This window comes from Delphinus delphis, chromosome 8 (genome assembly GCF_949987515.2).
Source record: "Delphinus delphis chromosome 8, mDelDel1.2, whole genome shotgun sequence".
Classification (NCBI taxonomy): domain Eukaryota; kingdom Metazoa; phylum Chordata; class Mammalia; order Artiodactyla; family Delphinidae; genus Delphinus; species Delphinus delphis.
In genome coordinates this window covers 104,580,528-104,598,674 of record NC_082690.1, presented here as the reverse complement: position 1 = coordinate 104,598,674, position 18,147 = coordinate 104,580,528, and the positions used below count along the sequence as shown (strand labels likewise).

Genomic DNA, 18,147 nt, shown 5'->3' with positions numbered 1-18,147 from the left:
GCATTGGGTCTTCGTTGCTGCACACGGGCTTTCTTTAGTTGCAGCGAGCGGGAGATACTCTTCGCTGCAGTGCGTGGGCTTCTCGTTGTGGTGGCTTTTCTTGTTGCAGAGCACAGGCTCTAGGCACATGGGCTTCAGTAGTTGTGGCATGCGGGGTCAGTAGTTGGGGCACACGGGCTTAGTTGCTTGGCGGCATGTGGGATCTTCCCGGACCAGGGCTCGAACCCATATCCCCTGTATTGGCAGGCGGATTCTTAACCACTGTGTCACCAGGGAAGTCCCAAGGAGTGGATATCTTTTTTTTAACCTGCTTGATTGTTCAGCTTGAAATCTGTTTTAGTTGCTTCAGCCATTAACTCTTCAAATATAGTTTCTGCCCCATTTTTCTCTCTCTTCTCCTCTGGAACATGAATTAAATGTACATTAGAATGTCTCACTGTTTCCTCTCACTGTTTACCTCTTCTGTATTCTCCATCCTTTGTCTCACTTTGCTTTGTTTTGCTCAGTTTTTGCTATCCTTATATTTTGGTTCGTAAATTCAGTTATGCTGTGTCTAATTTGCTGTTAAACCTGCCTACTGAATTTCAATATTGGTTATTGTATATTTTGGTTCTACAATTTGTTTGGTTCTTTTTAAAATTATGTCACATTCAATAGTTTCAGTTCCCTGGCAAAATTTTTAAGCTTGCCTTCATTTTCATAAACATAGTAAGCATATTTTTTTATTTTTAAAATCAGTATCTGATATTAGCAATTACCTGGAGTCCCAGTGCATGTTGCTGTTGCTTTTGTTTTTGTTAGCTCTTGTTCACGCCTCCTTGTCTTCTCTTGTACCTGATTGTGTGTGTGTGTATGTTAATGTGTGCATGCACATGGGAGCTGGATGTTATATTTAAGTATCTGTTAAATAATTTGAAGCATAGATGCAGTTATCTTCCTCTAGCAAGAATTTCTGTTTGCTTCTACAAGGCATCTGGGAGAATTAGAAATTTAGAATCACCTTAAACCAATTTCAAAGTTTAAGATTTTCTGGCCTGCCTAAACCACCCCCCAAAATAAATGCACATCACTGAAGGGTGGTTTATTTCAGGTTCACCTTACTCCTTAAAGTATAGCCTTTTACTTATCCCTGTCCAAAACAAGAGATGTCTTTAACAGCACTCCCAAGCTCAGCAGGCCCTGAACTCTTTGGCCTTCTTCTCCTGCGTTGATTCAGAAGTTGTCTTAGTCTCTCAGCTACTTGCTCTAATTGGCAAATGACCCTAGGGCAAAAGAGCCCTCAGTGCTGGGCTCAGCTTTTTGTAATTCCTTTCTTTCCTAAATCACGGCCCAGAAATTCCTCCCTATTCACTAGCTGTTAGATACTTTTATGATGTCTTGGTATTTCATCCAGCCTTTGTCTTCATTAGGAGGGTTGGTCTAAATTACCTAGTTTGCCATTTTCAGAAACTGAAATCCCACCAGTTTTCATAGTTAGCTCTCTCTCTTTACTAAAACATCACCTCCCTGGAGTCTACACTGACCATAATATTTAAAATGACATTCCCATCATTATCTCTTTACCCACATTATTTTATCTTCACTGCACGTATCATTACCTAACATCCATTTATTTATTAAATTTTCCCATGAAAATGTAAACTCCAAGAGGATAGAAAATTTGTCTTATTCCCTCTTGAGAATGGGATGAGGACGAAGAGAAACTTTCATATTTTATTTATACTCTTCTGTATGATCTAGATATTAAGAAAAAGCATGTTTTAAAATATGAAATGTCCACACACAGTGTTTATCGCTATCCTGGCTCCTTCTTCCTCCTTAAAGACGTCCTCAGCTGACATTTAACATACCAGGACCTTGGCCCTCTTCTGTTCTTGTTCTTTATACTCTATTACAACTTCCTTTACTCCTACAGCTTCAATCATATAATCATAATAATACCGAACATTTATCAAACACTTATATTATGTGTCAGGCAATATGCTGGGAGCTTCACATGGATTATTATATAGTTAACCCTAAAACAAACAAATCCCAAAAGAACAACAACAAGAGAAACCTTTGCAAGGGAAAATAAGTCTATGAGGTAGGTATTATTATCCCCATACTAAAGCTGAGGAAATAAAGGCTTAGGCTGGTTGAGTAAGTTGTGCAAAGTCACACAACTAATTAGTGGTGAATCTAGCATTTTTACTCCTGTGTCACGCTCTAGCCCTAGCACTATACTATACTATAGTTACCTACGGAGAAAACGCTGAGGCTGTAAAATCTATTTCTCTAAATCTGACCACTTGCAAATTCCAGACCAAAATTTCTATATGGCTGCTTGCCATTTTTAAAGGATGCCCTGCAGGCACCATAAATGCAACTTATGTAAAGCCAGACTAATCTTCTTCACTCCTCAGATCTTGTTGCCAGTATCATTATTCTGTTGGCCATCTATGGAAATCGTTTTTAACAGCTTTACTGAGATTTAATTTACATATCATACAAATCACCCATTTAAAGTGTACAATTAAATTGGTTTTAGTATATTCAAAAAGCTGTGCAACCATCACCACTATCAGTTTTAGGACATTTTTATCACTCCCAGGTGAATCATTCCCCATCTATTTTCTGTCTCTATAAATTTGCCTATTCTGGATATAGAGTTCTTGACATCAACTTTAGCCATTCTCTGCCCCTAATCTCTCCCTAGTCAAACAACGAACTGGTTACCTCATCATGTTGATTCCTTCCGGTGATAAGTCTCTCCTTTCCATGCTCATCACACTTTTAATTCATGCACTTAATAGCTCTTGCCCAGCTCACTTACTTATTTAATTAGTGATTACTGACGTCTCTCTCCCACCCATCCTGCACAAGGCTGCTAGAGATTCCTAAAACATTTAATGGTTTCCCATTATATAGAGAATAAAGTTCACACTCCTTAGTGTGGCACTCAAGATCCACCATATTCAACCCCAAACTACTTTTCCAGCCTCCTCTCTCCCTCTTGCACCATTCATTCCATGCTTCAGTCATACTGGATTATATGAAAACAGTGTGGCACTTGTCATATTTTATAGTTTAAAGTTTCTTGGAAAAATTCTCAAGCTTAGCTTTCATATTGGATTTTTGTTTTTATACAAATCGTACCAGCTTCTAGATACAGAGTTTATATGCTAGAGGCTTTTCTAGAATTGAAATATAAAAATCCATTTTCAAAGACAATGAATTTGAACATTTTGGTGGACTCTGTCATTAAAAGGATATGGAAGCTGAAGAAATCCTATTCAGCTGGTTGGAAAAGACCTTTGGGCAAGGACAGAGAGCAGCAGCTGGAGTCAGTATCAGCTCCCCCAACAAGCCCATTTTAGCCACGTCATCAGGGATGAAGAGCATGACTGGATGTCCTAGCACGGGATGGATTCTGCTGCAGAGTAATTCAGTTGCACCAAATTTTGGTGTACTGTCAAAAAACAGGTAAGACAAATTTAGCTTTTTTCCCTCTTAAGAAGTTATTTTAAAGGGAATTCAAAATTCTTTTTATAACTTCTAGCATATGCATAACCATATCATCCACCACATAAATTTTGTTGGTATAAGTAACTTGTGTCCCACTCAGTGAATCACAGGGAATGGAAAAAGTAGACAAATTGGCATTTCAGGAATTATAGCATGGCTCCTGCTTTTGCTGCCACTAACGGCAGTTTTATATTCTCAAAAGTATATTCCCTCCACTAAAATTACTCTATGTTTCTGAGCAGAAGTTTCCAAGATCATTCAAAGATCAGCATGGTGGGGGTGGGGGTCAGGGGTCCCTGAATCACAAATGACCTAAAACTGGCCTCATGATACTTAGGTTTCTGCTTTTACACATGCTACACCTTCCCCTGAAGAAGTCTGAGGTTACTATTTGGTAGGAGTAATGAGAAAAAATTGGAACATCTTTCTCTTCTAGAAAGAATCTAGTGAAATTTGGTATTTGCTTACTTTCCAACAACTCTTTTCTAAACAGAAAAGAAATGTTAATGAACCTTTCCCCCTTTCTCTAAACTAATCAGGTCACCCAGGGAAATATGTCCACAAACATTGGCTTAGAGGCTTAAACTCTTTCAGTCAATCTATGATAGCAAGGCCGTCTGCCTGTAGGGATTGTATGATGCTAGAAGATTACTAAATAAAGATGTGGGGTGGGGGTTTTGTGTCCTGCAGATATTAAAGAATAAAACATAGTCTAATCTGAGAGGTAATTTTGGTCAAAAGTAAGAAAACAGACTGAAAAACCATAGACAGTCTCTTCAAGCCTTAAGATCCTATGACTACCAGTGTTGATCCAGGGCATATAAGTGGAGGCAGAAACTACTGAATAAAGAATAGATTCGCTGGACTTAAACATAAGTTAGGCATTTTCTTGCTATAATTCATGTTCACTTTGGGTTCTGTGGTAACTGGATAGTACAGGAAGGCAAAGCACAGGGTTCTACTCCATTTATTTTCCACCTCCTCCATGGATTTTTTTGCAGTCTGAAAAAGGTAGAGGTGGGAAGAAAGATGATTTCTAAACCTATGCAAAATGCTAATACACAAGCAATAATATACAAAGAATTCCTTTGCAGTCATAGTATCTCTCTAGCCAAGAGTTCAAGTAATCTCTAAAGTCATTCCTCTCTTCTCATGTCTAAATGGGATTGGAGTTAGCAGAGTTTGTTTTGTTTCATTTACGGAAGAAATTAAGGCATGGAGAGGAGAAGGAACATGCATGTCCTCAGGTCAATTAGAATATATTCAAGGAGCCAGGAATAATCATCGTTTTCAATACAGATAGCTTAAAATTTTTACTTTCAATTTTCTTACAGAGAATCTGACACTTGGCACTAAGAATTGACAACTGAGACCATTTTCAATTTCTGCCCACATTCATACTCATAGTAAGAGAGTAAAACATGGAGAGGGACAACAGTGCTTTCCCCTTCACCTCACATAATGCTGATGGTTTACGACAAGCGCAATTCCATTTGACAGGTTCAAAGTAGGTTCATTCTCTGCCCTGCAAAGCAAAGAAAAGATAAGCCATATCTCAAAGATTCTAAAACCAATCTCTGCCTCTTACAAATTTTGGCCCATGAGTACCAACCCCAGAAATTACTGAAATTTAGTAACCAATTAACCAAGGGGAAAATGTCTATTTTTAAGTTTTCTCATTCTAGTGAAAGGGAAAGTCATGAAAGGTTTAATCTACTTACTCATTAAAAACTAATCTAGAGGGCTTCCCTGGTGGCACAGTGGTTGGGAGTCCTCCTGCCAATGCAGGGGACACAGGTTCAAGCCCTGGTCCAGGAAAATCCCACATGCCAAGGAGCAACTAGGCCTGTGCGCCACAACTACTGAGCCTGAGCTCCAGAGTCCGCAAGCCACAACTACTGAGCTCGTGTGCCACAACTACTGAAGCCCAGGCGCCTAGAGCCCGTGCTCCTCAACTAGAGAAGCCACCGCAATGAGAAGCCTGCACACCACCACGAAGAGTAGCCCCCACTCGCCACAGCTAGAGAAAGCCTGCGCGCAGCAACAAAGACCCAACACAGCCAAAAGTAATATAAATAAATTTATTAAAAAAAGAACTAATCTACAATAAGAAAATGTGGGGGGCGGGGTCTCAGAAAATTAGTTTCAAAGTGACTTCGAGTCAAGAAATCAAACTGTGAACCCACTGGAAATAATAGGACAATAATGACTGAGAAAAATTGTAGAGCCACTGCATAAACTTAAGCCATGGATTAAGGACTTACCCAAAGATCTCCATGGAGAGGATTCCATTCACCTTTACACTAAAATTAAATCTAATCTGCAAAATAAATGGGGTGTGATATTTAACATGAACCAGAATAGGGATTAAAATTTTCCATACTCAATTCCTAAAGGAGAAGATATTCTTTATATCACTTTTTTTTTCCATTGCACTTTCCCTAAACATACTTAACACTTGTCTGTGTTCAAATTCTGCATCTTAAATACATTGAGTTCTACATTACAATTCCAAGTAGTCACAAATTATGAGGAAATACTACCCTTTTGTCCTCTGCTGTTCTCCTAATGTATCTCTTCTCCCCTTCTTAAATGAATTATCAATTTTTCTCTCTATTGTTTCCATTGTTTTCATATATGGAATATTCCATGCTTTTTTCTTTGTTTTTTCTTCCCCTATCCCCATCTCTTATGTCCTCCTTCCAATTTACTTCACTGTTCTAATTATTTTATACCTTCAACCTCTATTTTTTTTCTATATAATATAATGGGTAATAAGGAACTCTAGAGCCAGACTGCCTCATTTCAAATCCTGGTCCTGCAAGTGATTTAACCTCTGTACCATATTTCCTTGGCTATAAAATGGGAATGATGATAAAACCTACTTCACAAGGGGTGTTGGCAGGGTTGAATGAGTGAGTACGTGGAGAGCACTTGGAAGAATGACTGGCAAACAATTAAGTACTGAATCCTGCTTAAGACAGAAAACGTAGGAAACATGCCAGAAAAAAAGGGGAAGTTATATAGCATACTTGTGTGCAACTTTATGAACATATCAAACTACAGGTAATAATAAAAATTTTAGCTTTCCAGAGTTCAAAGTATTTTACCAATTTCCTTAGTTGCTCTTATAGTCACTTTAGAAAAAAAGGAGATAATCAGCAAAGTTTATCATCTAGGTTTAAAAGAAAAATGAAACGCAGAAGAGGGAAACGAGGTATCCAAAGTGATACAATAAAACAGTAAGGCAGTGAAAATAAGAACCCAAAAGAAAGTTCTCTCTATATCCAAGGGCTCTCAACTATGTCACATGACCAACATCAAGCCTGCCTTAGGGATACAGGAACCAAATCAATTCAATATTAAAACTTTTGATCACTGTAATTAAAAGAAAGAGGACCAATCAGATCCTTCCATGCCCTACAGAGTAGAAGTCTTTTAAAAACATATGACTTAAACAAGAGAATCGTTATTGTGCAGAAGAACAGCTTACCTTGGGGAGCACAGTGATGACTTTGCGTAAAAAATTCTTTATAACCAGGCTATCTGTCATCAAAGTTCTGGGCTTTTCATGAACCTGTAACAACATAACAAAAACATCCACTGCACATACACAAACCCAAGAGCACAAGTGAATTAAATTATGGTATTTCTTCTTATAAAAGTAACTACACCTCAGAAAGCTTTTCAGACATCCAAGGGGAAACATCTTTGGGTCTGAAAACTGAACACCAAAGGTAATCTAATAGCCATCACTTCTTGGGCTAAGGTACCTAATTTCATGGAACTTCAGGAGACGTGAACAAATACCAGAGTAAAACCCACAATCTCAAAACCACCTTTTGGAACAAATTTAAAAGTAATTTACATTGGAGCTGAGAAGAGTAACTCTATCTTTATTATTCTAATGTGGGTCAATCTGTATTAAGAATCTGAGTGGAGTCAAAGGAGCAGGCACTAAAAAGAACCTATTTTTAAACCTTAATCCATTCATCCAAACATTTGTATTTAAGGAAAAGCTGCAAAGCAGAAAGCTCAGAAGTCAGAAGACCTGTGTTCTAATACTGGCTCTATAAAAATTACTGCAGTAATCATGAAAAAAAATCACTTAACTTCTCTGGACCTTATTTCCTCATCTGCAAAACAGGCATAAAACTTAGCCTTTCAACCTCACAAAACTGTTTTAAAGACCAAAGAATAATCTGAAAATATATGTTAGACATGGTAACAATAATAGATACCACTTGATGAATGCCTACTATGTGGCAAGCAATGTGCAGGTGCTATATCTACAACAATCCTCAAGTCAGGTATTACAATCCCCTCTTTATAGATTAAAAAAAATGAGGCTCAGAATTCCCTTGAGGTCCAGGGGTTAGGACTCCGAGGTTTCACTGCCAAGGGCGCATGTTCAATCCCTGGCCGGGGAAATAAGATCCCTTCAGGCCCTGCAAGCCCTGCAGCGTGGCAAAAAAAAAAACAACCAAAAAATGAGGTTCAGAGAAGTTATGCAACTTGCCTAAGATGTTCAGTAATAGAGCCAGAATTTGACCCTAAGTCTATCTAACAACAATTGTCCATGCTTTTTCCAATATACCCTGATATCTCCATACAAATATAATAAGATTTATCACTTAATGAGGGCTTTCTCTATTCCAGGAATGGTACTAAATATTTTACTTATATTACCTCATTTACCCCTCACAGAAACCATATTAGGTACATATAACCTACATTTTATGGATTAAAAAAAATGAATTTCAAAGAGGTTAAACAACTTTGCTAAGGTGTGCCTGATCTGGCTCCAAAGCTTTAGTATTAACCACTTTCCTATACTATATTTAATATAGTGTCCCTAAAACCGAAGTTAAAATGCGTCTCCGAAAAAATGGAGAAGTCAGTGAAGAAGAAATAGAGTCAGAAATCAGTAAGTTCTTTTCTTTTTTTAATAAATTTATTTATTTATATAATTTTTTATTTTTGGCTGCGTTGGGTCTTCACTGCTGCGCGCGGGCTTTCTCTAGTTGCAGCGAGCGGGGTCTCCTCTTCATTGCGGTGCACGGGCTTCTTATTGCGGTGGCTTCTCTTGTTGAGGAGTACGGGCTCTAGGTGTGCAGGCTCAGTAGTTGTGCCGCACGGGGTTAGTTGCTCTGCAGCATGTGGGATCTTCCCAGATGAGGGCTCAAACCTGTTTCCCCTGCACTGGCAGGCGGATTCTTAACCACTGCACCAGCAGGGAAGTCCAAACAGTAAGTTCTTATTAGTGGCTCAGAAAATACAGAGCCATGTACTAAGTGTATATTAAAAGAGAAGAAAGGTCCCAGACCCCAAAAATCTCATAACACAATAAAGAAGAAACATGTAAATATCTAATGAAGGATAAACTATTATAATACTCTTTATGGGCTTCCCTGGTGGCGCAGTGGTTGAGAGTCCGCCTGCCGATGCAGGGGACACGGGTTCGTGCCCCGGTCTGGGAGGATCCCACATGCCGCGGAGCACCTGGGCCCGTGAGCCATGGCCGCTGAGCCTGCGCGTCCGGAGCCTGTGCTCCGCAACGGGAGAGGTCACAACAGTGAGAGGCCCACGTACCGCAATATAAATAAATAAAAAATTAAAAAATAAAAAGAAATATAATACTCTTTATAAGTACACTGAAAAAGAGATCAAGAACTGTGCAATGGCAGCCCCAGCTGACATCTGCCTGCAACTTTAGGGGAGACCCTGAACCAAAATTTAGCACCCCAATTCCTGACCCACAGAAATTGTGAGACATAATAAATGATTATTGTCGTTTAAAAAAAAAAAAAAAGAACTGTGCAATGGGTGGGGATAATTAGAAAAACTATTATAAAAATATTTGAAAGTATTAGAAAAATGGATGGGGATTATTAAAAAATTCTGGAAACAAATCTAGGATTATTCACACATGTAAACAGCAGTAATTAAACAGTAATTGCAGCATACATACCATAGTCACATCCTTCTTTTAAATTTTTTTATTATAAAGTGTTCAAATAGTAGAAAAGCAATGGTCTCTTGAAAGCATTTCCTATACTTAACACTTCCAAAACAACTTCTTGGAACAGTTTCAAACTTTTGTAACTTAGTGATTATAGGGTATATCACAGAAAGGGCTTAATTATATCTAGCAGTAAGGCAACCAAGTAAGTGGAAGTTCCTTGAGCAGCTACCAGAGAGGGTCTACAATTAGTAAGGATGGGAACTACCATTTACTGAACACCTGCTACATGCCAAGCAGTTTATATACAAGTAGGAAATACCCCCACTTTATGGATGAGGATAATGACTAAATAAGCGAATTAATTTGTCCAAGGTCACACATAGCTAATTAAGTGGCAGAACTGGGATTCAAACCTAGATCTGACTCCAGAGCCCACATTTCACTATGAAACGCTGCCTCTCCAAGAATGTTCATTTTCTGTACACATAGCTATCTGAATCAGATACTATGTAATCTATCATTATTTTTTATGGAGCCTGATGGGCAATGCTTAAACATGACTACTGAATATGTATGTGTATTTATTCACTGATAAAACACTTAATGTAGCTTATCATGTACTTAGGCTTACAGAGATAAATAAAACAATCTCTGAATTTGAAGAATTTACACTTAAGTAGAAGAGAAAGACAAAATAAATAATTTGTATGACAATGTGAAGAAGCTTTATGATTTAAATATATAAGAGATGCTAAAGAAATACACAAGAACAATTGGCACCTAATCCAGACTGAGAAGATAAAGTGACATAATGTCAGGTCAGTGGAGGATACTTAACACAAAGCAAATAGCTCCTTTTAAGATCTACTCATAAATTATTGAGAGAGAGAGAGAGAGAGAGAAAAAGAAAGAAAGAAAGAAAGAAAGGAAGGAAGGAAGGAAGGAAGGAAGGAAGGAAGGAAGGAAGGAAGGAAGGAAGGAAGGAAGGAGGAAAGAAAGAAAGAAAGAAAGAGACACTACACAGTCTTTTACAGCCTTTTACAGTTGGGTGTTAGAAACCCAGTACCCCAGGCCTGACATACCTTCAGAAGCAGTGAATTTACTTACATGTTGTTAGGAAAAAACATATGCTGCCAGCCCTGGGCAGCGGAAACTACTATTGAAGCACATGTTTCAGCCTTTAAATACAAGTCTAATCATATGATACAATATGGGAGCTGTTTTATATTTTCAAACATGAACTTATGTGGTTATGGGTTCTATATGACTTTCTAAAAGAAAGTCAGTGTCTCTGTCTCTCTCTCTCTTTGCTTAAATAGGTAAGTAGATAGATGATAGATAATAGAGAAATAGAGAAATACAAAGATAGATAGATAGGTTTGTACGTATATATGTATATCTCTACCCATTTTATCATTTTGTATCATGGCAAAAATAAATACAAAAATGGATAAATTCATCAAGAAGATCTTGCAAAAATCAAATTGTTTTTGGAAAGACATGTTATCTAGCCTAATGGACTCCAAGATGCAGGACTGACTGAGCATAAACACAAAACCAGCATCTCTCTTAAATGAAGTTTCCCTCAGTCTTCCCTGGAATGAGCTCTCCTCACATGCCCAAAGCAGTGGATCATTTATTACCGCTTTTTCATGGAGGTCTCCATTCACTAGCCTTTGCTATAAACCTTGCCACTTGACCCTTCTTCCCAGTTGAGATATACGTGTATGATGAAATCTTTCACAACCTCCCCTTTTTCTCTTCTCATTCTCTTCATTCAAAAATCTTTTAAATAGGGACTTCCCTGGTGGCACAGTGGTTAAGAATCCGCCTGCCAATGCAGGGGACACGGGTTGAGCCCTGGTCCGGGAAGATTCCACATGTCGCAGAGAAACTAAGCCCGTGCGCCACAACTACTGAGCCCGAAAGCCACAACTACTGAAGCCCATGCGCCTAGAGCCCATGCTCTGTAACAAGAGAAGCCAATGCAATGAGAAGCCTGTGCACCGCAACAAAGAGTAGCCCCCGCTCCGGCAACTAGAGAAAGCCCACACGCAGTAACAAGACCCAACGCAGCCAAAAATAAAGAATAAATAAATAAATAAATTTATTTTAAAAATATTTTAAATAGCTGCACAGTATCAGAGACAATGAGATGTAATAGAGCAAATACTTTCAGGAAATCCTTGTTCCTCTTAGGTTATACTGCTCTTACCTCGCCCCACCTATCACCAACTGATTACTGGGCACTAAGCTCACAGTTCTCCTCTGTACTCTATAAGCTCACAGTTCTCCTCTGTACTGCCATCATCCTCTGCCATCATCCTCTGTCCTGCCATCATCTTGGCTGACTTCCACATACAAACAGATGACCAGTCTAAGCAACAATTTGGTCTCATAATTCTCTGACCTCCTCAACTCCAACAACCTTGACCTCCACTCATTTCCAGCCACCTACTTCCACGGCCATAGATTGGAACTGTATTGTTCTGGAAGGCTTAAACTAAAATGTCCCACTCTTACGTGAAAAAATATGCGCCAAGATGTTAATAGTGGCTACCTTGATTAAGTCAATTATCTGTACTCTAAATGCACACTTTGATTTTCCTGAGGGAAACACTGCTCTTGCAATAAGGAAAAACAAAACAAAAAAAGAAAGAAACTTTATCACTCTGATGATAAATTTTTGTTCTTTCAAGTCTCTGAACTTCTTATACCCAGAAAATCTGTTTTTCGGTCTCATCAAAGACCTCTAGACCTTGACAACTTCCCATTGGGTTAGGTACCCTTCCTCTAAGCTACCTCAGCATCAGTGCATACCTGTATCATGATATATATTACACTGCATTGTAATTATTTGTTTACTTATCTATCTTTTCCTTTAGATTCCAAGTTCCTTGGGATCAAGTAACATGTCTTGGGACTCTGTCTAGCACAGTGAAGCTGTCGTGAACAAACACAGGTTTCTGAGTAAAGAAATGAATATTGAAACAGCACTGATCAATATGAGTAAGACTTTGATTCAGATTCTATTTCTGTCCTTAACTTTGGTATGACCTTGGGAAAGTCAGTCAAATTCTCTGAATTTCAGTTTTCTTGTATCTGTAAAATGGGGTGATGATTATCCTTGTCCTATCCATTTCATAGAGTTGTCAGGAGGCTTAAATAATATATATGTTAGGTATAAGAATTACCATTGTTTGTTCAGACTGGCTAAAACACATGATTTCCTTTTCTAGAACTGCTTTCCTTGGCTCACTGAAATCAGCTTTTTTATTGCTACTTGACATTAATAGTTTTAGAGCTGACTAACCATTAATTGCTCCAGACTGTTCACCCTTCGTTCCCCTAAACAAGATAAGGCACAGCCACGGATATCTTTTGTCCCGATACCATAGTCATTTCCTTTTAGAAGAAGGATATAATTGTTCCAACATGGAGAAAGGCCTCCCAAGTGCTTTTTGGGAGAACATTTAAAGTACTCTAATTCTTTGTCTCTACCAGTTCAAAGGAAGCAAGATAGGGGATCCGAGAATTGTTAAAGGGAATGGAGAACTCAATTGTCACTCTCATAAATCTGGGCTACAAAAAAATCAATAAAGATCTTTAAACCAACCTAATAAAAATGTATCTAAATAGGATCTGCACTGGGAATCCATTTTTATTTTCTTTTTCAGGAGATCCAAATTCAAATAATGGTTTACTTCAGTGGTTCTCAAATTTACCTGCACATTAGGAATCATCTGGGATTTTAAAAATATTCCAAAGCCCAGGCCACACATCTTACGGACTGGATTGTGTCCCCCAAAATTCATCTGTTGCAGCCCTAGCCTCCATGTGACTGTATTTGGAGACAGGGCCTTAAGAATGTCATTGAGGTTAAATGAGGTCATAAGGGGGCACCCTAATCTGATAGGACTGGTGTCCTTGTAAGAAGAGGAAAAGACACCAGAAGGCTCTCTCTCCACATACATACAGAGGAAAGGTCATGTGAACAGTGACAAGATATCTTGATCTTGGACTTCTAGCTTCCAGAAGTATGAGAAAATAAGTTTCTGTTGTTTACGCCACCCAACCTGTGGTATTTTTTTTTAATGGCAGCCTAAGCAGACTAATCCAGCACCCTAGACCAATTAAATCACAACCTCTTGAAGTGGGACACAAACATCACTATTTTGAAAGCTCCCAGGTGATTTAAAATCGGCACACGGAAGTTTGGGGACCAATGCCTTATTTCATTTCAACTTTGAACTGTAACGGACCTAGGTTTTTCTTTCCTGTTATTACATTTGTAGAAAAATAAGAATCAAAACATCATTAATTTATAGAACCACAGCAAAACTTGCCTCAAAAATCATCTGGAAGGGTGTTACCCCTGACACGTCCTGAGAATAGCTGGTTTCCTCTGAAGTCCAGCTCAGCTCTGCAGAGAGTCCAGGCAGTATAGACTGTATTTCTGTGTGAGAAGAGATGGTGGCAGAATAGAACAAGCAGTTTGCATAAGCACCAGTTTCTGGAGTTATTAAACTGATAAGCCAAGAAGTCTCTTCCCTGATGAAAAGATTATCTGCAAAATTTTAAATATGACTGGAGATGGCTATGCATCAGCAAATTGCTTAAACATTTAGAATTATTTTATGGGGATAAGACATTTAATCACATGTTTTCAATTTTACACAAATTGAAAATTTGCTAAATCAATTTGTATTTTCACTTAATTTCCACAAGGACATATCCAATGCCACAATCTTCAGAGTTGATAGCTCTGATATTCTTATATTTTTAAATAAATCAATTCATTATTTAATAACACAAATCCAGTAAGTGAGCTAATTTATTTTTTTTTTAACATCTTTATTGGGGTATAATTGCTTTACAATGGTAAGTGAGCTAATTTAGAACTTAAAACAGAAAAATTCAAGAATGACCCTCTCAGGCATTTACCTAATGCCTAATGCCTTTTTTTACCCAAGAGAAGCAAACTCTTGCTAATTTAATTGTCAATTAACCACTTCGTATATTTACATATGTTGATTCAGAACTCTACACAAAGCATCAGTGAGTCCTGGATCATCATCAACAGATAGAACCTCAAAGTATGCGCCATCCTTCTTTCTTTCTGTACCCTGGCACTAATATTATAAAGGGAAAAAAACCCAAATCTCCCATTTTATAAAATGCCATCCCTTATTTCCCCTCTATAGTAGTATTAGAATGGAGAACTAAATATGAATAAAAATATATATCTCAGTCTCTGAACGTTCTACCTTATATTTTTTTTTTTTATTTTTTGCGGTACGCGGGCCTCTCACTGCTGTGGCCTCTCCCATTGCGGAGCACAGGCTCCAGATGCACAGGCTCAGCGGCCATGGCTCACGGGCCTAGCTGCTCCGCGGCATGTGGGATCTTCCCAGACCAGGGCACGAACCCGTGTCCCCTCCATCGGCAGGCAGACTCTCAACCACTGCGCCACCAGGGAAGCCCTGAATGTTCTACCTTATAAATGAGGTTGACAATGTTGATATTATAAAAGAATTCAACTTAAAAATTTTAATAACAATAACATATATCCTAAAATAATAGCACAACTTTCTTCTAAAACATTCATACCATATATGTAATAAGCTTTAACCATCTCAAAGAAGATCAAGTTCTAGCTATCAATCTTAATGGGTAATATTTTTCTTGCCATTAGTTTGTTTTTCAAATATAATTCAGTAACAAAGCTTGAGATAATATGGCAGCAAGGTTATGCTACACTGAAGTTTAATGAAGTTGGCACTAAACCAGGATGACTTACATCAATCTTCAGATTTACCACTGACTGACTTTCTGACCTAGGGTGACCCCCTTTTTTCTGTGATTCAATTACCTTTCTGTGAAATAAGAAAAAATTGTTCCTCAATCCTATAAAGTGGTAATACAGTGAAAAATAGGGAAAACATGTAGATACATGAGAAAAAGGTTTGTCAATAACTTGGAATTCTCTAGAAATCTTAATAATGATTTTTTTAAATGAGTAGTTATTTGGGGGAAATTAATTTCAATTAACTCACTCCATACACCAAAAAAAAAAAAAAAAAATCCAGATGGATTGACTAGAGTTAAATGTGAAAAGGTAAAACAGTAGAACTAAATAAAAAGCCTTCTGTTTCAAGATAAGTCAAGCATATGTTGAAATTTCATCTTCCCATTCAAACACATAAAATGATAAAACAAGTATTTTTAAATTTTAATAAAACATAGTCATAGGGACTTCCCTGGTGGTCCAGTGGTTAAGACTCCACGTTTCCAATGGAGGAGGTGCGGGTTTGATCCCTGGTCGGGGAACTAGTATCCCACCTACCGCATGACACAGCCAAATAAATAAAAATTAAAACAAAACAAAATATAGTGAGAAAAAAAGAAAAGAGAAATCTTTATAGACCAGAAATAGAGAGGTATTCTTCCCTAATCTTCGAAAGGAAAAAGAGAGAGAGAATCCACAACGGTAAGTAAGGACCAAAGATGCCCCATGTTTGAGGCATGGAATGGAAAAAAAAAATGGAGCTAATATTGCAACACTAACAGGTTTAAGAGCAAGAGCCACAGAGGCCACACATAGGAGGTATAAGCAAGGGACCAAAACATGAACAAAAGCCAAAGGGATGCCACCTGCCTACCTGAGGGTTGGTTAAAAGCCAAGTGATGCTAGTAGCAGCATCAGTGATGCAGGCTGAGGGCCTTAGAGCCATGTAATATAAGTACGGATGAGACTCAGAACTATATATTCTATTAAGATACAAGAGCCTTTTATCTTTCCACTCAAGCAAAGTTTAATCCAAGATACGTGCCCTGCAGATTAGGGCTCAGCAACCCAGAGAACCTCCTACTGGAAGGCTGTCAATGCAGGATGTGTTCAGGACAAAAGGGTCATGGACAATTAGGTCTTAACTAAAAATTACCAACCAGTGAAGACCAATACCATGAAAAATAGGACACATATCAACCAACAAAATGTATACCTGAGGAAACAGAGTTAATAAAACAATCTGAAAAGAACTTTAAAAATAAGTGCTCTGTATTTTATACCCTCAAATATAAAAAGAAGCCATGAAACAAGAATACACTGCCATCAATTAAACAGAAAGTAACAGCCAAAAACCCTATTAGAAATCTTAGAAATTGAAGATACAGTGTTTGAAATGAAAACCCTATGGATGGTAGATTAGACACTGTAAAAGAGCGTATTTAAAAGAAAAAGTAGTACTTGAATGTCCATAGAAGCATGATTCATAGTAGGAAAAAGTGGAAACAACCCAAATGTCCAACAAATGATGAACAGATTAACAAAATATGGAATATTATTCAGCCAGAGAAAGAAATGAAGTACTGTTACATGCTACATACTAACAAAAATGAATCTTGGAAACATTATGCTTAGTGAAAGAAGTCAGACACAAAAGGCCACATAGTGTATTATTTTGTTTATATGAAATGTCTAGAACAGGCAAATCCATAAAGACAGAAAGCAGATTAGTGTTTGCCAAAGGACAGGGGGTAGGGGTAAGGGGAGTGACTGCTAATGGGTACAGGGTTTCTTTTGCGGGTGATGAAAATGTAATGTTATAAATAGTGATGACAGTTGTACAACTTTGTGAATATACTTAAAACCACTGAATTATATGCTTTAAAATGGTATATTTTATGACATGTGAATTATTTATCAATTAAAAGAAGGAAAAGATAAAAGACATTAAGAACAGATTTCTAAAAGGCAAAAACACTAAAAAAAATTAAAAAAATTCAGAATAAAGAATGACTGAGCCACACAGCTAAACACATCACAATGAAACCCAGAATAACAAGGATAAAGAGAAAACCCTAAAAGCTACAAAAGAGAATCAAATTAGCCAAAAGAAACATGAGTTAGACTTCTCATCAACAATGCTAGATGCCAGAGGATAACTGAGTACTATCTTCAAAGATCTGAAGAAAATTCACTTTGACTCTGGACTTTTAAGAGAACCAAACTACCATTAAAGAATGAGAAACTCAATATGTTTATATTCCTTAAGCCCTTGCTGAAAGAACTACTAAATAAACCAGCATGATCTTTGAAAATGAGTTTACATTTGCACCTTTTTGCTGAGATAGGGTGGAGATAAGGGGGAAAGAATGATATAATATCAATATCAAACTACTTATTGACATAGCTCTTCAACTCTTAAAGAAAAAGTAGATAGAAAAATTTCAATCTTGTGGCAATGTGAACATACATCAAAACCATATATTGGGACTTCTCCTTTTTGCAGTGATGAAATAACTGGTACCAAATAAGCCCTCCCACCAAAAACTACTATAAAACTGGATAAAATATACTAGGCAATTGTTTCCAGGCATTGAGCAATAAATAGCACAAGCTGTGATCCTTGAGAGAAGGGAAACTCATGACATGACCCCTATGATTGCCCTCGATGTCTGCCTGGGGAAATTTTCCTGCCCATGGAGGACAGAGCTGGAGCCCAAGCAGAGCACAGTGGTTCCATTAAGCTGAGGAGACAGCGAATAGAGCTCAGGGTTGTGAAAGTACCTGGAATCTGCAAGGCAGGGCACTGGAGAGGAGGGAACTGTGCAGAAGTGGGTACCAAAAGTCTGTATGGAAGCTCCCCATGAGCCTTTGGCCAAGGGCTGGG

General features: G+C 37.9%; 1 protein-coding gene across 11 annotated transcripts in view; it reads right to left on the bottom strand.

The window, feature by feature from the left end:
• TOP6BL (TOP6B like initiator of meiotic double strand breaks) overlaps positions 1-18,147 on the bottom strand; it is a 92,090-nt gene that overhangs the window by 35,960 nt on the left and 37,983 nt on the right. For 9 of the 11 annotated variants that reach the window (XM_060019343.1, XM_060019350.1, XM_060019351.1 and 6 more), the window contains exons 4-8: positions 13,819-13,928; positions 7,001-7,084; positions 5,772-5,827; positions 4,961-5,032; positions 3,257-3,451 (exon numbers count right to left, since the gene is read on the bottom strand). In XM_060019343.1, the coding sequence (XP_059875326.1) occupies positions 3,257-3,451; positions 4,961-5,032; positions 5,772-5,827; positions 7,001-7,084; positions 13,819-13,928 (517 nt within the window). The remainder of the gene's footprint in view (positions 1-3,256; positions 3,452-4,960; positions 5,033-5,771; positions 5,828-7,000; positions 7,085-13,818; positions 13,929-18,147) is intronic. The other 2 variants (XM_060019347.1, XM_060019348.1) reach the window with 1 other exon arrangement.